General features: G+C 50.7%; 1 protein-coding gene and 1 long non-coding RNA gene across 4 annotated transcripts in view; one reads left to right on the top strand and one right to left on the bottom strand.

Moving 5' to 3' along the window:
- The window catches only part of LOC144266965 (integrin alpha-D-like), a 25,648-nt gene extending 16,134 nt beyond the window's left edge, over nt 1-9,514 (bottom strand). For both annotated transcript variants that reach the window (XM_077820561.1, XM_077820562.1), the window contains exons 1-8: nt 9,416-9,514; nt 5,720-5,834; nt 5,502-5,605; nt 5,023-5,087; nt 3,338-3,452; nt 2,765-2,895; nt 2,359-2,504; nt 1,821-1,974 (exon numbers count right to left, since the gene is read on the bottom strand). In XM_077820561.1, coding sequence (XP_077676687.1) covers nt 1,821-1,974; nt 2,359-2,504; nt 2,765-2,895; nt 3,338-3,452; nt 5,023-5,087; nt 5,502-5,605; nt 5,720-5,834; nt 9,416-9,479 — 894 coding nt within the window. In that variant the 5' untranslated portion in view covers nt 9,480-9,514. The remainder of the gene's footprint in view (nt 1-1,820; nt 1,975-2,358; nt 2,505-2,764; nt 2,896-3,337; nt 3,453-5,022; nt 5,088-5,501; nt 5,606-5,719; nt 5,835-9,415) is intronic.
- Nucleotides 8,397-20,140, top strand: LOC144266970 (uncharacterized). 2 transcript variants are annotated; one of them, XR_013346519.1, is made up of 3 exons: nt 8,397-8,491; nt 10,593-10,674; nt 19,724-20,140. It is a non-coding gene; the product is annotated as an uncharacterized LOC144266970 (long non-coding RNA). The 2 variants fall into 2 exon arrangements; XR_013346518.1 differs by having other exon boundaries at nt 19,223-20,140.

Here is a 20,140-nt window from a genome sequence, read left to right as displayed (position 1 = left end):
GGCACGGCTCAGCCAGTGCCATGTGCTGCTCTGGTGAGTGGGGGGTGGCGGGCCGCTGGAGCCTGGAGTTATGGATCCTGCCTCATTTCAGCACCGAGTTGTGTCGGTTGTACCAGCAGCAGGGCACAGGGGTCTCCTTGCCATGGGGATTGTCAGCGCTCTGGGGCCCAGCACTACTCAACCTCCAGGGCATAGTGAGGGGTGACTGCAGGCAATGTCTCCGGAGGCGCCTCGGGGAAAGGGGTGAAGGGCCAGGACCACTGCACTAGTCTGGGTGGGTTGTGTGCAGTCGGTTCAGAGGTGGGGTCGGGCACCTCCCGGTCGCTGGGCCAGACGTAAGCAGCAGACAAAGGTCAGACAAGATCCAGTGGCTGGAAGCAGAATTTACACCCATTCAGACTGGAAATAAGGTGTCAGGTTTAACCGTGAGGGGAATTAACGCTTGGAGCAGCTCACCACGGGCCGTGGTGGATTCTCCATCCCTGGCCATTTTTATCTCAGGACTGGCTGGTTTTCTAAAAGATCTGCTCTGCTTCCAGCAAGGATTATTTGGGGCTGTTCTCTGGCCTGTACTACATGGGAGATCAGACTAGACGATTGCAGAAGTCACTTCTGGCCTGGGAATCTATGACTCTAAACCCGAGTTTTGCCTTGGCAAAGGGAAGGTGATGGGCCTGGCCCCGTAGTGCTCATGTGCTCTGCGCCCAGCGCTCTGTAGCATCTGTAAGGGCCAGTGTGTGTTCCTGGTGTGCTGGGCATGGCTCAAAGAGGGCAGAGTTAAGGTTGTGGGGGTGTTTGCCTTAACTGTGTATTTCATGGATTTCAGAGGCCTAAGTGCAGCCACTTTCCATGTTCGGGAAGAGCAGGAAGCAACACTGGGAAACCTTAACTCTGCATTCAGAAAGTTGATGGTATAACCCAGCTTCTATTGTTCACGCTCAGTTCTATTGTTCAGGAAACACAATTACATTTTCCTTTACTGTCTTTCATCAGCCATCTGTTTAATCAATGTTGATTCCCTTGACCATACGTCTTACACAAATTCAAAGCATTCATGTGGGCTTTAGAGCACTTTTAAATATAGCTCTTCAGCTGGAAATTTTGATCTCAGGGCAAAAAAATCCAAAAATCCACTGCAGAATGCAAGGAACGTTAGCTAATAGTAGGGATCAAACCCACAGGGCCAATTCCGGGTCAATGGCAACCTGCTGTCACCTTGAGCCCCATGAATACCCTCTTTCTTCAAAAGAGACCTAGATCTTGATGCTCATTTCAATCTCTTTGGCTCAGCAGTTTGGCATGTGCCATTCTAGGCAGCCAGCGTCTAAGATTAATAATCTTTTGAATACTTCTTCCCCAGAGGGGCAGTGGGTGCCGTGCACTAGTGGAGATAAACATCAAGTGACTGAGATCAGTTTGGGGAGGTTCAGAGCCACTTTTTGAGTTTCAGGTGTGTACAAAAAAGAACTGGTGATTTTGCTGGTTAACTGGGGGGCTGTATGTCAGGAACCCTTTGTTCAAGTGACCCCAAATTTGGACCACAAAACCTAACCTTTGTCCCCATGAGAAATTCCAAATTTCATGGCAATCTGAGTCAGCACGTGGACCATAGGGCAGTCAGAAAACCCAACCTTTAACTAGAAAGCTCTGCTCAACCTGAACAACAGAGGAGCTCCAGCTCTCCTATAACGTCACACGTTGACCCAATTACAACCCAAGGTGAGTTCTTTTCCATTATCTGATGGGAACCACACACCCCATCCCATGTCCCTGGACATGGGCTCAGATCCATACTAGTTCTCCGCACAGCTGCAGCTCACCCCGATGGCGTAGCGGATGATCCCAGCACTCTCAGCCTCAGGTATGACATCTGAATAAGAAAGCGGGTCTCCAGATTTCTCCCCATCTGTGATCACAATGAGAATCTTGGTGGCCTCATCCCGAGCTCCTTTCCAAGAGGTGAACAGCTCCTGCCTGGAAAAGGGGGATGGGGAATGCATGGGAGAGTTATTGATATGTAATAACATGTAGCACTCGTCCACTGCTTTGGCATTGCAGATCTCAAAGTCCTTTACAAAGGAGGTTCGTGTCATGCTCCCATTTTACTGATGGGGAAACTGAGGCACGGGGCGGGGATGTGACTTGCTTAAAGTCACAACACAACAGAGGCTCAGACCTGGCACTAAAACCCCAAAGTCCTGGCTCCCAGCATCCCCACCCCACTTTAACCTACTAGTCCCCAGTCCCCTCCCACAGCTAGGGATAGAACCCAGGAGTCCTGAGTCCCTATCCCTTAGCTTGCATGTCCTTGCAGCCCATTCCCTGTGGAGTCAGCACGGGGAGCAGGGCAATACCTACACCACTTTCCGGATGGCGGTGGCTGTGTACGTTGCTCCCGTGAGCTGCATGACCGACCTGAGGAGGCGATCGGGGTCGCGACGCTTCCTGTACTGGAAGAAGTTGAAGTGCTCTCTAAATCTGTGCGAGTACTGCATGAGGGCGAACTGCAGGAGGAGGCAGGGAAGAAGAGAAAAAAACAACCCCGGGGTGGAGGGTCAGAAAAGCAGGAATCAGACAAAGTTAATGGCAGGGGCAGGTGGTCGGGATGTCACTGGTTCTGTGGGAATTTTTTCCTGGTTTTGGATGCAAAATCCATTGCTGCTCCCTGGAGCACAGCGCCCCCTAGCGCCGCACTGGGGTATTGGGGTCAGCACTGACTGCGAGGGGCAGGGTACGTAGCCAGGGTTCAGCTTCTGCCCTTTACCTGCGTGTCGGTGCTGCGGAAACGCTTCATGATCTCAGCGAGAAACGTCTTCATCTTTGTAAAGTCCTCAGGTACGATGCTGCCCGAGCCGTCCATGAGGAGCACTATGTCTGTGGCACGTCTGGGGCACTCTGAGTGGGACAGGAAAGAAATATGTCCGACTCCTGACTCAACTCCACAAACATGGAGAAAGCCCAGTAGAAAGAGCTAGACCAGACCAGTGGGTCCATCTAACCTGGTATCCTGCCCCCTCCCTGCAACCCCGGATCAGACCAATGGGCCCCTCTGTCGCAATATCATCCCGTCCCTGCCATGGAGGGGTCCTGAGCGTAGAGCATGACATGCACTGGGATGAAAAAAATACACCCCTCTCCCTCCCAGAGCTGGGACAGAACCCAGGAGTCCTGGATCCTAGCTCCCACTGACATCCTGAATCAAACGAATGGACCCACCTAGCCTGCTATCCCAACCCATATCAGACCCATGGGCCCATCTAGACCCATCTCGTCTCCTTCCCCCCGCCCCACCCATGACCCCTGAGTGCTGGTTCCTCCCTATGGAACTGCCCCATACCTGCCAGGGTGTCCGGGATGCGCTGGACCTGCCGGAGGCTCTGGTCCAGGAGGAAGCAGTAGCCGTTGACGTACATGTTCTCCCCGCAGGCCCGGTGCACCGTGGGGCCGCACACCTGGGCCACGAGAGAGGGACGGGGTCAGCAGGTGATGAGAACCCTGGGGGTGAAGCAGAGAGCCCACGGCCTGCTCCCCGACATGGATATGCAAAGAAAGGCTCTGCCAGGGCAGGAGACCCCCTTGGGGCAGACGGGACCCCAGAACCCAGCACTCGGACTCCCAGAGAGGAGACAGGGGAGAGACATGGGGACATCACTTGGTTCCCACGCTCCTTGCTATGGCAGCATTCAATCACTGTTGCCATGTCAACATCACCCAGCAGGTTGCCACTCTCCCTGGTACGTCTGTGCACCATCATTACCCTCCCTGTGATGTCATTCTGCAGTTACTGTCACCATGGTGATGTCACCACCCTCCCTGCCATTTCGTTGCACTGTCCGGTCTCCCGCATTCCTCCAGAACATCATCACAGTCACGGTAGTCATGGTGATGTCACTTGCTTACCGCTGCCCTCACAACACCATCGCAAGTCATTCAAGTGGCACCTGGCTACCACCACCTTACACAGCATCCTAGGCCATTCGCCCCTTGCCATGGCAACAACGCCCCGATCATCTCCATTCAGAATGCTGCTGTGACCAGGTCACCCCCCTGTTTGCAGCCCTCCCCTGGCTCCCTCTTCTCTATCACATCAAACACGAGCTGCTGGTCTTCCCTTTCTAGGCCCTTATCGGCCTCTCCCCCCGCCCCCCGACCTAGCATCTCTCAGTCTGTGTCGAGCTGTCGAGACGCGTCTCTGATCGGCTCCTCGTGCTGGCCTCCACCGCCCAGCCGTTACATTTTCCAGCTAGCCCCTTTGTGCTGTCTCTCGTGCCACCCCTCACACTTGGGACGAGCTCCCTGGAAACGGCCACAAAACTACCGCCTTGTCTCCTGCACAACCCTCCTTCAAGCTCTCCTTTGCCGTGAGGCCTACAACGAAACTTAACAACGATTAGGCTGCTGGTGCGCTGAGCCCACTGCCGATCATAGCGACCAATATTGTCTCATTGTTCTCCTCCCATGTCCCTGCTTGTATCTAGCTGTTGCCTCGTCTTAAACTTAATTTGTAAGCCTCCTTGTATCGTGTTGTTGTTCTGTGTTTGTACAGGACCAAGGACCTGGGGCTCTTGGGCGCTACCCTAATACACCCAGTAAATAATATTTTGAAAATGCACAGTTCCAGTCAGGGTGACCTCCCGCCCTTACCACCCCACACCATGACATCACCACACAGTTGCTCCAGGGGTGGTGACATCATCCATTCCTGCAATAGCAACCCATCCCCCCCCCCCGCCAGGTGTCCCCCAGTTATCAACCGCCCTGGGACAGCGCTCAGGTGTTCACGTCCCGCGGTCACGCCTTCCCGTGTGATGGTAGCTCCCCAGGTGCTCATGTCTGTGATGTCACCTGGTTATCACCCACCCTGTGACATCACCGTGCTGACACTCTATCTCACAAACATTGTTGCGGGGAGGACAAGTCTGTGGAATTCTGGGCAAGTGACTGAACTTAATTCTGGGTCATACCCTGGTATAAAAAAGCCGCTCCAGACCCACCCCCAGCCCCTCTGGATGCGGTACCCACCAGGAGATTGGAGCCATGGGCAGCCAGAGACAATCCGAGGGACATGTTCACTGCATCCGGGGGCCCTGAGAGGAGAGACACACCAGCACCAGGTTGAGAAATCTTGTGGCTGGATATGTTTAGTCCATCATTTCTCTGAGTCATTCCCCACCCACACATGGCTCTTCTGACTCAATCTCCTTCCCAGATATGTGGGGGAGGAGGGGAAGTCATTGCACATACCCCTGCAATTGAATGGAAATAGAACCCGGGAGTCCTGATTCCCAGCCCCCACTGTTCTAATCCACTAAACCGCACTTCCTTCCTGGCGCTCGACACAGAACAAGCTCTGATCCCGAGCCTCCCCCCACAACACCCCTCTAACCCACTAGACCCCACTCCGCTCCCAGAAACTGGAATAGAGCCCAGGAGTCCTGGCTCCAAGTCCTCTCCCCCCCACAGCCTGCCCCACTAGACCCCATAGCAGAGGGTGGCTGTACTCTGGATGGGGATCGCCTGGCAGCTTCTGGAGCCCGGGTCGCACTTGTAGACTTTGCCGGTTTCATTCACTTCTCCTGTCTGCAGCGGGGCCCCGGCGAGCAGCCTGTGTGGGAGAGAGAAGATAGGGGCTCAGGGGCGCCCCATCATCCCTGGGGGGGGCCAAGCTGGGGCAGCCCAGTCAGACATGTGGGGCCCTGAGCCCATGTTCGGCCCTTACCCCCCGGCGCTGACACTCCCGAACTGCACCACGCTCTGCCCAAACCCCGCGGCAGCCTCCTGGAAGGTGATGGGTACCTCCACGTCCACGCTGAATCCATGGCTCGGTACCAGCACTGCAGGGGTTAAAGACCCATCCATTAGCGCTTCCGCTATGCAGAATGGGGCCAGTGGTGGGGCCTTAGGCACCAGCTCTTCCAGGCTGTGGGACTGACTCCCAGCCTCGTCTGCTCCAACCCACCAAAGTCCACTCACCTCCCAGACCAGGGGATGGAACCCAGGAGTCCTGACTCCCAGCCCCTCCCCCGCACCCTCTTTGCCCTGTGTTTGTATAGCCCCTAGCAGAGCGGGGTGGTGATCCATGGCTGAGCCCTACAGGAATACGTAGAAAAGGAGTCTGGGGATCTGCACGTCTGTATGCAGCATGATGCGCTTTGAACGTCACATCTGATCACATCCAAAATTTCAGGGGATGTTTCAGGTCTCAAGGGGGCAAAGCCCTGTGGGTTTGGGGAAAATCAGAAAACTGGAAGGAAGGAAATGGGACACACACACACCCCCTGGCATCTGGTTAGCAGAGCCTGCAGCTTCAGCCAGCTCGGTCTAGAACACCTGCCACCATCCCTCATCCCGGCATCGCATGGAGGGTAACCTGTGACGCCCTGAACCACTGATCAACAGAGAATGGTGAGAGAGGAGGAGGCATGTGGGGGAGAGAAGGGGACAATGGGGGTTCACACTTGATCCTGGCATGGGGGTGGAGATGGGGAAATGGAGCACCCAGAACCCTTGGCAGGTGGGGGAGATTGGGGTCCTCTTGTGTAAGCAGAGTCAGGATGAGCTCCACTCTGACATCTGGTGGTGAGGTGTGGCAAGTTGTGGAAAAGAACTTCAGGGGCCGATCTCATTTGCATAGGCACACCCACCCCGCCTAGAATGAGGCCATAGCTGCCCAAATGGTCACTTTGGCTGCTGTGGGATCCCCAGTGTCTCTGTTATTGGGGCAGGAAGAATAAATTGTTATTACCCTGATTATGGGAACTGTGCTGGGAACTGTACTTGGCCTTTTGTTATGATGGAGGGACTCACCATCAACTAAGTAGCACTCGCTAGGCAAGGGATATGGGTTCCAAAACTCTGTGAATTGAGAGAGGCTTGAGATAGGTATTAGTACTGGGGTGGGGGGTGTAGGCCCAAAACACTAATTGCACTGTTTGCTCTTTCTACTCTGGAATGTCAGAGCTAATTTTGGGTCTATTAGGAGTCTTGCTAGCGTACTGTGCTGAATTCACTTTGGCCTTATGGTGCACCAGCCCTAAGGCTCCCACTATTATGAGCTGAAATCCCTGAGCACTGTGTCAAGTAGTGGGGAGCCAGAAGATTTAGAGTGCAGTGGTGCTGTTTGTGGATAGGCTGCTGGAGCCCTGTGGAGCAGTCAGCTTCAGGTCACGTAAGGTGCCCCTTACCTCTTTCCCCCCACACACAGGCACATTTTTAACCAGACTAGGGAGCAACACTCTGCAGATGAACTTTCAAACTCTGGGGCTGGACTTTTTGGACTTTGGGTGATTTTTGGATTGCTGGACTTAAGAGACGTTTGGGTTGTGGGACTCAAGAACCCGAGGCAAAGGATGTGGCACAGTTTGCTGGGGTGGGTCTTTGCTCATGGTTTGGTTAATGAACACTAGTTGTGGTGTTTCCCCAATTTAATGCTGATGTCATTTACCTCATGTTATTAAAGATTCTCTGCTACACTCAGACTCTGTGCTTGCGAGAGGGGAAGTATTGCCTCTTTGAGGCGTCCAGGGGGTGTGTAAGATTTTCCTAGGTCACTGGGTGGGGGCTCGAGCCACCTGCTTTGCTTTGACGAGAGGGAACCCCTGTGTACTGAACCCGGCCCTTGCTGCTATCAACTTGGCCTGGTAGAAGGGTTACATTTGTATGGAGGAAGGGGAGCAGGAAAGAGATCATGGGGGATTGGTGAGCACAGGGGAGAAAGGAAGTAATGGGGGGCACACAGAGCCCCTGGCAGGGGATGGGGGTAGGGCTTCAGGGGGGTCCCCTGAAGCGAGGGGGCTGGGAGAATGTGAGGAGCCCCCAGAATATTCAATGAGCTTGGCCGAAGTGTGAGGCCTTCTTGTAAGTAACCATGACAACCCACGAAACCCCCCTCCCCTCCCAGCGCTATGGGGAGAACCCAGGAGTTTGGCACCCACCCCACCCCCTCTCCCACTCTCCTTCACTAGCCCCTACTGCTTTCCCATTGCTGGAGGTAGAACCCAGGAGTCCGGGGGGTGGGGGGGGGTTGGTAAGACTTTCCAGAGGAAGGAAGTATATGGTGAGTGTGTGCTTGCAGGGAGTATCCCAAGCTGTTCTGTCTCCAGGCGGGGCCCTCAGCAAGCATATTCCCCCCCCACACACACACACACAAGTGCTAAAAAGCAAATAGGGGGCCCCCTTGAGCTGCTCGGGGCTCTAAGCAATTGTTTGGTCTTCTTCTGCCTAGTGCTGGCCCTGCTAGTAGCAGACTGGCGCCCCCACGCCTACAAGGCTCTGCAAAGCAATTGGGAAACAACCCGTCCTCTGGTGCAACCCACTTGGGAGTGGCACCAGTCAGGCGCTGCAGAGGCTGGGGAAGGGGAACCAGGGGAGGTGGTGCTGGGCTCTTGGGTTCTACCCCCAGCTCTGGGAGGGGAGAGAGGTCTGCTGGTTAGAGTGGGGGTGGCGCTGGGAATCAGGACTCCTGGGTTCTATCCCCAGGCAACTGCAGGGGGTAAGTTACAATTACTTTCCTCCACCCTAGACAGCACAGCTGTGATGCCACCGGTGCTCTGAGGAAGTGAGTGGCCCAAGAGAGTTGCGTGGGGTGTGTTGGGTTGGGATGGGGTGGTGTGGGGAAGTGACTTGGACAAATGCGTCTCTGACCAAAAGTCTGGAGGGGTGGGGGATGGGAGAGCCAGGACTATCGTCTGTATTAGCGAACTCCAATTGGGAAACTTGGAGAGAGACAGTCCTTTCTAAAGGGAGTGTGAGGGTCTAGTGGGTTGGAGCCAGTGGGGTTGGGAGTCAGGACTCCAGGGGTTCTCGCCCCAGTCCTGGGAGGGGAGAGGGCTGTGGTGGGTTGGAGCAGGTGGGGCTGGGAGACAGGAGTTCAGTGTGAGAGAGAAGCAGAAGGACAGGTCTGTTAAAACATGTCAGTGCCAATCCACCCCCCAACTAACCCCGTTACCCTTTTCCCCACCCAAATCCCCCAACCAGCCCCCCTACAGATCCCTGATGGGTCCCCCTGCATATGCCCTCCAGCCACTCCTGGAAATTGCTGGGTGAGATCAGCAACTCTGCACAGCCCGCACCATAGCAGACGGGGTCTGTCTGGAAGTGCTCTGACCCCACTGCTGGGGGTCCTGGGCAAAGCTACCCACCCAAACACGCTGCCAGAGGGGCTGAGGCTCAGTGGGGGAGGAACACCAGCTCTGCACTGCACCCTCTGCACAGTCCTAAGGAAAGAACCCAGGAGTCCTGATTCCCAGCCCCTCCCTGCTCTTACCCACCAGACCCCAATCCTCTCCCAGAGCCAGGGTCAGAACCCAGGGGTCCTGACAGTCCAGCTGCTTCCATCCCCCTGCCAGAGATGTACACACTGGACATCTTGCATGGGGGACTTCAGCTTTTCCCCATCCTGCTGGCTGGCACTCACCTGTGCACAGGTAGATGAGCAGAGGCAGGGGGCCCATCCTGGGCTGGGTGAAGGAGGGGAGCATAGGGTGTGGGGAGCCGTGTGCCAGGAGGTATGAGATTTGAGGGTGCAGCCTGCAGAATAAGCAGCGGAGTGCCAGAGTAAAGAGAAGTGCAATCAGTGTCGTGTGAAGGGAGGGTGAGACCAGCCCTGGGGAGGGGACTGGACTGGACTCAGGGGAGATGCAGGGAGAAGTGAACAAAAGAAGGGAAGAAAACTAAAGTGAATGAGACAGATGGACAGAGAGACACACCAGCAGCTGCACTGACCTAGATGGACATACGGTAGAACCTAAGCGTTACGAACACCAGAGATACAAACTGACAAGACACCCATATCTCTCCTTTGGCACCGGAAGTATGCAATCAGGCAGCAGAGAACAAAAACCAACAACACGACAGTCCAGTGTTAAAGGTAAACTACTCAAAAATAAAGGGAAAGTTTAAAAGAAGATTTGACAGGCTCAGGAACCTGTTTCTGTGCTTGTTTCATTTAATTTAAGAGGGTAAAAAGCAGCATTTTTCTTCTGCATAGTAAAGGTTCAAAGCTGTATGAAGACAGTGTTCAGTTAAAAGAAAGGGAGGACTTGTGGCACCTTAGAGACTAACAAATTTATTTGAGCAGAAGTTTTCGTGAGCTACAGCTCACTTCATCGGATGCATGCAGTGGAAAATACAGTGGGGAGATTTATATACAAAGAGAACATGAAACAATGGGTGTTACCATACACGCTGTAAGGAGAGTGATCACTTAAGATGAGCTATTACCAGCAGGGGCTGGGGGGGGGGGGAACCTTTTGTAGTGATAATCAAGGTGGGCCATTTCCAGCAGTTGACAAGAACATGTGAGGAATAGTGGGGGGTGGAGGGGGGGAATAAACATGGGGAAATAGTTTTACTTTGTGTAATGACCCATCCACACCCAGTCTCTATTCAAGCCTAAGTTAATTGTATCCAGTTTGCAAATTAATTCCAATTCAGCAGCCTCTCATTGGAGTCTGTTTTTGAAGATGTTGTTGAAGAATTGCCACTTTTAGGTCTGAGATCGAGTGACCAAAGAGATTGAAGTGTTCTCCGACTGGTTTTTGCATGTTATAATTCTTGACGTCTGATTTGTGTCCATTTATTCTTTTACGTAGAGACTGTCCGGTTTGACCAATGGACATGGCAGAGGCGCATTGCTGGAACATGATGGCATATATCACATTGGTCGATGTGCAGGTGAACGAGCCTCTGATAGTGTGGCTGATGTGATTAGGCCGTATAATGGGGTCCCCTGAATAGTGTTCAGTTGTAGACGTCTGAAAGAACCACTATCACATTTTGTTCAGAGTTACAACCAACCCGCGTTCCCGAGGTGTTCAGAACTCTGTGGTTCTACCATACAAAGCAGCATTGAGGCAGATACACTGCTACGCTGAGACAGGCAGAGAAGCACAAAACTACACAAAGCATAGGTGCCGACTCCGTGGGTGCTCCGGGGCTGCAGCACCCATGGGGAAAAATTAGTGGGTGCTCTGCACCCACTGGCAGCCTCACCTCCTCCTCCCCCCACCCCCAGCACACCCCGTCCCCGCTCCTCCGTCTACCTCCCAGGGCTTCTCCCCGGCGGCCGCCAAACAGCTGTTTGGCAGCATGCTTGGAGGGAGGGGGAGGATTGGGAACGTGGCGCGCTCAGGGGAGGAGGTGGGGCCAGGGTGGGGATCTGGGGAAGGGGTTGGAATAGAGGCAGGGAGAGGGTGGAGTTGGGGTGGGGATTTTGGGGAAGGTGTTGGAATGGGAGTAGAGTAGGGGTGGGAAGAGGCAGGGCGGGGGCGGGGCCACATGGAAGGGGTGGCGTGGGGGCGGGGCCAGGGGCGGGGGGGGTCAAGCACCCGGGGGAAAGCGGGGGAAAGCGAACTACACTGACACACACATATGCCTACGTTCAGGCAGAAAGACAAGCACAGCAACACGGAGACAGTCACACACAGATATACTTGGACAGAAACACACACAGCTACACTGAGCCAGTCACACACACACACACACACACAACTCCATTCAGACAAAAAGCCACACAAAGCCACACTGAGACAGACACAGGCCCCCAGATACACTGAGACATACAGACAACTACACAAACACACAACTACACTCAGACAGAGAAACACAAAGCTACGCTGAGAGACACACACACCCCCCCCGACACTGAAACAGAGACATGAAAACCTACACAGGCAGAGAAAGACAGACCCACAGCTACACTGAGGCCCGGTCTGCAGTAGAGTTAGATTGATGTAAGGCAGCTGACATCGATGCAATTATGTCAGTATCCACACGGCAGCCTTGTCCTGCCGATGTAAATGCCATACTACGCTGACATCATAACTCCACCTCCGCGAGAGGCGAAGGGTTTATGTCGGGGCAGTTAGGGCGACACAGTGTCCGTGTAGACACTGCGAGTTACTTACATGGGCCGGTGGCCGTTCTTTCTGTGCTGGAGCTGTGACATGGATAAGAAAGCGGCTCAAAGTTTGGGCTGTCACCCAGGGCGGGTGGAGGGCTCTCGCTAGAACTCGCCTGCACCCCGGGCTCCCTGATCCCATCTGGGCTGCTGCCTGGGCTCCCCACTCCGAGATGGGCTGTGCCCACCTGGCTACCCGCCAGAAGCCTGGGCGCTGCCCCTGCTCCTGGATCTCTGCTGGGAGCCTGGCTGTGTCGAGGATCCCCAGTCCCCTCTGGGAGCCCAACAGCCACCCAGAACTCCCAGTGGGGAGCCGAGAGCCTGGCTGGCTGCCGTGCTCCTGGTGGGCAGCAGGGAACTGAGAGCCCGCGGGGCAGGAGCAAGGACCCGAGAGCCCAGAGGGGTGGGCAGCTGGGCTCCTGGCCAGGAGAAACACACGTCACCCTAACTACACCGATAATAAGCCCTATGCCTCTCGTGGAGGTGGAGTTATGATGTCAACGTAGTAGGTGGGAGGGGGAGCTTGGGGCTGGGAGCTGGGCAGGGGCAGCCGGGCTCCCGGTGGGGAGCTGTGCACGGAGCCGAAGCCCCGCCACACTGCTCTTCCTACGTCAGTGGAAGTGCTCCTGGTGAGGCCGTGCACCACCGACAGAAGGAGGGCAGCGTGGACATGAACCACCGCAGTAAATTACCGCGGTGGCTGTAAATGGCCCTAACATAGGGCGACTTACATTTGCAGTGTAGCCATGCCCTGAGTGCAGAAGAAAGTTATTCATGACCAGGAATACATTTACGCTCAGCTACAGCTAGAAGGTTACCCCTTTGATACTGATGTAGGCAAAGCTTTTCCACCCAGCTGCCCCTCGCCCTGATCCAGCCGGGCCCCTGGCCCCCCACATGCTGGGCGAGTTGAGTGCAGGGTCTCACTTCATTTGGCCAAAATACTGCTCCTAAACCAAGGTCAGAGCATCCACACAGGGGGGCTGGGCTGGTTTGGTTGAAATAGTTCCTGTTAAACTGTGGTAACTTGTGTGTGTTGCCAAGGCCAGCCTTACACACAGCCTTACACACAGCCACAGTGAGAAAAATCCCACACAAACCATTGTGAGACAACTACACCCTCAACCTTACACACAGCCTCAGTGAGAAAATCCCACACAACCCACACACAGCCACTCTGAGACAATCATACATGTTGGACCCTGAAATAGAGGGGTTTTTATGGGATGGGGGAGCAGGCAGATGCCGGACACAGTGTTGGTATATAATACTCTAAATGCTTTTTATGGATTACAAAACAAACCTGTCTCACTCCACATTCACATCCCAAACATACTATGCCAGAGTTGAAAGGTCAGAATGGTCCCAATGGCCAGTCAAGATTCCTTTTGATTATAAGCTCATAAGATGGGGGGAGCCAGCGAAAACCACATCTATATCACATGGGGCTCTGGATCAATAAACAGCTCCAATTTGAAGAAATCATAGGCACCCATTTATAGTCCATGACATTGCATCATCGGTTCTTTGCCTTTGTTTACTAGGCCTTCGCCCCACACAACTCCAAAGAGATAATCCTGGGCAGGCCGCCATGATCCAAGATGGGCCATTTCCTCCAATTCGCATACAATTTTATATCAGTCCAGCCAGTGTTGTTTCCTTTTCTGATGATTTTCCGTATTTTTCTAGGAACATAGGATTTGGGGTTTTTTGTACAAATAGTTCTAACAGTCCTTGACCTTAAGTTCTTGCTTCGGTTGCTAAATTGCAACGTACGTACTCATGTCAAGCACGCATCATTCATATCAGGCCTCAGTGACCTATAACATATAGTCACAATGTGTGTGTATATATACACACACACACCAACATTCCCCCCTCTTGATATATGATTAATGCCATTAATTATTGTATCACTTTATAATTTCGCAAGCAATTCAATTTTATATATCACTTGCTCTGGAACTTCTTGTCGCTTTCTTATTCGGCAGTATAAACACAGTATAATAAAGGTTAACAAAATCATTAATACAAATAATATGACAATAGGATGTAGCATTAAATTTAGAAATGCTGTGACACTGGGGGACAATTTTTTAAAAACATTATACCAATGAGAAATTTCCAGTTTTTAAAAAATATTTGAATCTTTGACCATTGTGGATCAAAACGTTTATTTTTCTTAGCTGAGCAGACTTAGATACATTTTTTGCATATTGTCTGATTTGTTTGCTCTTATTAATTAATTTTATATTGTTTTTAATGTAGTCCCAAATTAAAGGACCAGTTTAAATTTTTTTAATTTTGTTTTCCGTTTTTTCCGCCCCCCCAGTCAGGAGGGCATATGGTAATATTATTGCTTGTTTGTTATTTGTATAAATAACATCTTTGCTGGTTAACATCAAGGTCCATTGGGCCATCCTGGCATTCGATATTCCTTTCCCCTGCAGTTTCCCGGATAAAATATACTGCAGGGGAGAGTGCGGTGTTCATAGGTTAATAGGGACTGTGCTCGTAGTCAGAGCAAAAGTTTCAATGGCCCATACAGCAGCTTAACGTTTTTTTCCAGATCCCAATCTGCTGCTTCATAGTGGTTAATCTTCTAGACGCGTTTGCTACTGGTATTAACTTCCTGTCAATTTCCTGCGTGAGTACTGACATTAGCATTTGGTGGGTTGCTGCCAACTTAATCACAAATGGCTTGTTTATCTCTAGAAATTTCAATGCTGGAGCTTGCATCAAGGCTTGCTTTAAATGAAGAAATCATTTTCTTCTTCAGGCCCCCACTCCCATTCTCCTTTCTTTTTTAGTAAACGCCACAAGGGTCCAGTTATCGCGGCAAAATTCCAGTTGTGTTTCCTTAAATAGTTAAACCCCCCCACCATCACCCTCAACGCATGAGAATCCTCTGTCCTTGGTTGATTCATTAATCATAGAATATCAGGGTTGGAAGGGACCTCAGGAGGTCATCTAGTCCAACCCCCTGCTCAAAGCAGGACCAATCTCCAATTTTTGCCCCAGATCCCTAAATGGCCCCCTCAAGGATTGAACTCACAACCCTGGGTTTAGCAGGCCAATGCTCAAACCACTGAGCTATCCCTCCGTTTTTGCCTTTTGTTGGTCCACCTGAAGTCCTTGTTCCCCTGGGGTCACCCCCTAATAATTCAGTCTCCTCTGCACTTGTTGGGCTTTCTCTTCATTAGCCTTGAAACCCGTTTCCTGGATGAGTCCTTTTTAGTCCACTCAATCACCTCCTCTCCAGTGTCCCCCCACACTAATAGGTCGTCTACATCTGAGGTGACGTTCTCCTGATCCTCTTTGGATCATTGATCCAGCAGTCGCACCACATCTTGGTGCGCAATAGCCGGATGGCCGTGTAGGCCCTGGGGAATTCTTTTAAACAAGTACTGTTGTCCCTTACACATAAACGCAAAGCAGGCCCAAGAATCGGGATGCAATGGCATGGTGAAAAAACAAGTTGCCAAATCTATGACAGAGAACTATTTAGGGCGCCCCTGTATTCTTGCCATCACTTGCTACCATTGGGGCCATAGCGGGGGCAGCTTTATTAATTTGTCTAAAACCCACTGTCAATCTCCAATCTCCTGAGGCTTTTAATATGGGCCAAATTGGGCGATTGTATGCGGAATTCCCCTTTTTAAACACTCCCTGTTGTTCTAATGATTCAATTATTTCCTCAATTCCTGCCTTTGCTTGCACAGGATATTTATATTGTCTCTGTGGTGGCACTTTGTCCCCCACGATTTTAACACTTGATTAAATTTTACCACATTTTGCTTTTTTTTAAATCCATACACTAGGGAATTCCTTCACCCAAATCCTGCTGATCCAGTATAATCTCCTCCACTGCTCCTGCGGTACATGTTCCTGTAATGTCCCCTTCTGTCAGGACGCTTTCCGTCCAGCCGGGCACACGTTAAATCCAAAACGAACCGATTCCTCCGCAGAAAAGGAGTCCCCAGTATTACTGGCTCAGCCGCCTGATCGATCTGAAGCATTTGTTCTTTACAACAAACATCCCCCGCCCTCTCTGGATATAGCTATTTCTACTGAATGATACATTTTTTCTGTCACTCCTTCCCCAATAAAGGAGGCTGCTGTAATAATATCTGACACGTATCAAGTCAAATCACAACTTCTATTTACACTATTTACACCAGCCCCACTATCCAATGGGGCATCTTTAGGTCCATTATCTCCCACAGCGACAGTTGTCCTTGGCGTCCCATTTGAATCCCCTCTTAATCTAGTTACCATCTCCCACTCCTGGGGACCCATTTCCAGTGGGAGCAACTTGTCATCAGGGCTTCCCTATAGAGCAGGTTTCTCTGAAACCCTCAGCTTGCAGAGCTGCAACCTCCTGCTGCTCCTTAAACATTTCTTCTTCCATCCTCTGCATTTCTTTGATCAATTCATCAGTATGTCTCCCATCCCACTTAACCATATCTATTCCCCTCAATTTCAAATACCTCCAAGCGATATTCCGAGTCACATCTGCTCCCTTCTGAAGCTCATTTTGATAATTCCATCCTCTACCTCCTTGGGGTGGGGTGTTTTGTCCTGTACCGCGGCCTCTTCCTCTCTCACGGTATCCTGATCTATAAGCACTCTTATCTGAATATGTTTCAATCCTTCTATCCGGCTTCTCCCTCTCATCATTCGTTGGCAAACTATCCAGTGTCCAGTGCATTCATAACAGTTAACCCCTCCTCTTGGGCTGCTTGGTTCACCAAATTAGTAGACATCGCTAATAAATTTCTCTCCAGTCCTTCAAACACATCATTCCAAAATTCCCTCTGATTCAAATCAACTGCCATCAAAGAATCAGCTGTGAGATGTCTGGTGACCTCTGCCCTGGGATTAGTCACTGGCTGTATTTCTCCAGCCAATAATCCCAATGTTATTCTCTTTAACAGGTAACCCCTGGGTGAATCTCCAGGCTTCATGTAATCTGCACTGGATAATGCCTTCATGGATCTTTGACCTCTCTCTTTTCCTAACAGCATAATAAATAGTGGTATCAGTTGGTGGGCTTCTGGCTGCCTGTCCAAAGCATTTTTTACTTGATCTACTGCCTGTCTAATCTCTCCAGTGGTAGTTACCCTGATTAACCTATAAGATTCACTCATATTTAAATCCTCTGTTCCGCCTAACTCTGCCCACTGTACTAGCCATGTTGCTAAATTTTTTATACCCACTGGGCCTAATGATTTTACCATCAACTGTAAATCTGGCAAACTTGCAAGAATTATTTGTGTCGCCTTTGACTGCATCTCCCCCTCTGCATCCTTAATGGTTGATCTCGGTTCCATCGCTGCTACAGACTTTTCTGGCTTAGGCTCTTCCAGCAACTTTCTTATTTCTTCCGTCAACTTAGTATAAAGCCCCTCTCGAGGTTGATTAAATTCCCTTTTCTCTTGACCCTCTCGCAGATCCTCTCCTTACCAAATATCATTGGAATCAGGAATCTCTCTCTTTTTGACACACAGCTGCAACCTGCAGTTCCTGTATTTTCACTTGCTTTTTCAATGCTGTTATAGTTTTCTGGCACAGACTGTGGGAAACACTTGCAATCTCCTCTTCCTTTTCCTAGGTCAAATCTCGAATTAACTGTTTCATTCCTATCACTTGATGGTCTAATTTATCTTCGTCTGCTTTAATCTTTTCCCAATCCAGCGTTCTTTTCTCCAATTCCTATTTTGTTTCCCCATTTGTTCTCACTGAGTTTGCATTATCCATGCCTGCCTCACTTCCTGCTCCAAATTTTCCTGGCAAGTTTTAAAATTCTCTTGTACTGTTTGTAACTCTGCACAGATTTCCCCCTGACATGCAATTGCCTATTTTACAGCTTGCCACAACAGCCATACTACGGCTGTTTGCTTTTTACTGGTATTAGGCTTGTACAGCTGTACATATTTCTCAGACATGTTTTCTAAGGTATCAAATATTACATAAGGTTCCACTGCACCTTCCATACAAGGGCACATCCCAAATGCACTAATCTCCTTCTCTAATGGAGAAGGGGCTTTAACTTTAGTCCACTGGGGTGCTTCTTCCAACCATTTACATCTCTTCTTAAACAGTGTTTTAACAGTCTCCCCATACATTGTTTTTTTTCCTCACAAATTTTTCACAAATTTCACAAATAAGGAGTCACCCTTATTAGTCTTAAATAAGGACTCCCCCAACACTGTAAGACCCTGTCTCAAAATCCATCACTCATTAATATCTCACCCCGCTCCGCATTCTCCACCACATGTTGGACCCCGCAATAGAGGTCTCCCTACAGGATGGGGAGCAGGCAGATACTGGACACCATGTTGGTATATAATACTCTAAATGCACTTTATTCATTACAAAACAAACCTTACTCAATCCACATTCACACCCCAAACATACTGTACCAGTGTCTAAACGTCAGAATGGTCCCGATGGCCAGTCGAGTTTCTTTCCATTCATAATATCAGAAGACGCAGGGAGCCAGCGAAAACTGCATCTATATCCACACGGGGCTCTGGATCAATAAACGACTCTGATTTGACGAAATCATAGGCACCCATTTACAGCCCATTCTGTTGTGTCATTGGTTCTTTGCCTTTGTTTACGAGGTCTTCTCCCCACACAATTCTAAAGAGACAATCCTGGGTGGGCCACCATGATCCAAGGCATGTCATTTCCTCCAATTCTTATACAATTTTATATCAGTCCAGCTGGTGTTGTTTCCTTTTCTGTGGATTCTCCATATTTTTCTTGGAACATAACAAAATTGATTTTGCACAAAGAGTTCTAACAGTCCTTGACTGTGTGTCCTTGCTTCTGTTGCCAACTTGCAACACACGTATTCATATCAGGCACACGTCATTCATGCCAGGCTTCACTGACCTATAACATATTACATGGAGATATGAATCACAATGGATATATATATATACACACATATATATCCCTGCACACAGACAACTTTACACACTACTAAGCTAATACAACCTCACACAAATCCACAGTGGAAACACCACATTTCCCCAATGAGTCAATCATGCACAAAGCTGTACAACACAGACAGAACTGCACTGGAGAACCACATACACAAACACACACAACTATACACAACTGAACTGAGCTCCTCCCCCACCCACAACTGTCCAGAAACCAACACACACACACCCCTCTTGGGCCTGTCTCTTTCTTTTTACCCTTTAGTAACCGCTGTATAGATAATCAATCATAATCACCAAACATGCATAGTCTACTGCGGACTGTTCCCACCAGCCAGAGTGACCATGGTTGATGGTCTTGCCCCAGGCATTGTAGAGTGAAGTTCCCACATCTGGCTCAATCCTGAGAATTCACCGGGTGGGGTCAAGGTATGCACCCCTCTGCATGTCGATGGAGAGTTGAGAACACAATATGCCGGGGTTTCCACCCATCATGGCGACATTGCTGAAAAGCATGCGATGCTCCTTGGAACGCAGGAAGGAAGGCCAGATCTTTGGGAGATTGCAACATTTCACCCAAAGTCAAACCACTTTATGGCCAGGATTTGACCCTGACAGCCGGTGTGGAATTTATCTAGCTGCCACAAGTCTGCCCATAAGAGGGTTCAGGTTTCTGACCTGTACATTAATGCAAGTAGGACACGGGTTTGATGGACCCTGAACTGGGTCTCAGTGCAGAGAAGTTTTTGCATCGATAGGCAAGACATGGCCTTCATGGCCTCCTAATTATCAGGGGGTGTCTGGTTTGCTGTGAGTGCTTGATCTTTGCGGCGGCCTAGGTAGATAAACTCATCCACTCTCTCCACAGTGCTTGACCTGACCTGCTCTGGGGGGTTCTGGTGGCCCAGCTCTGAGGTTTTGGACTTTGGTCTTCTACCACAAGACATTCAACTGGGAGTGTCTTGGAACCCTTGAAGGGCAGGTCTGAAATTCTCTGGCTTCTTCACGAGAAAGACAACATGATCAGCATGGTCTTGGTTAGTGGCCACATCTTGGCCAACCTGGATTCCAGCATGTGGAGCTAGAAGTCCTAATCTCCAGGTGAAAGCTCGATGGAGTAGTGCCCTGAATAGGCACTCAGATTGTCATATCACCACCGCCACCAAAAAATCACCGAATTGAGCGAACTGTATCTCAGTGCCAGGTGAGGGATCCCTGTATAGATAGCCGTGGCACCCTGGGCAAGGGAACAGGGGGACTCCCATCACAATGGGGCCCTGATTTT

Source organism: Eretmochelys imbricata, chromosome 6, assembly GCF_965152235.1.
Source record: "Eretmochelys imbricata isolate rEreImb1 chromosome 6, rEreImb1.hap1, whole genome shotgun sequence".
Lineage (NCBI taxonomy): Eukaryota > Metazoa > Chordata > Testudines > Cheloniidae > Eretmochelys > Eretmochelys imbricata.
The sequence above is the reverse complement of the archived record's forward strand: the minus strand, read 5'-3'. Positions and strand labels throughout refer to the sequence as shown.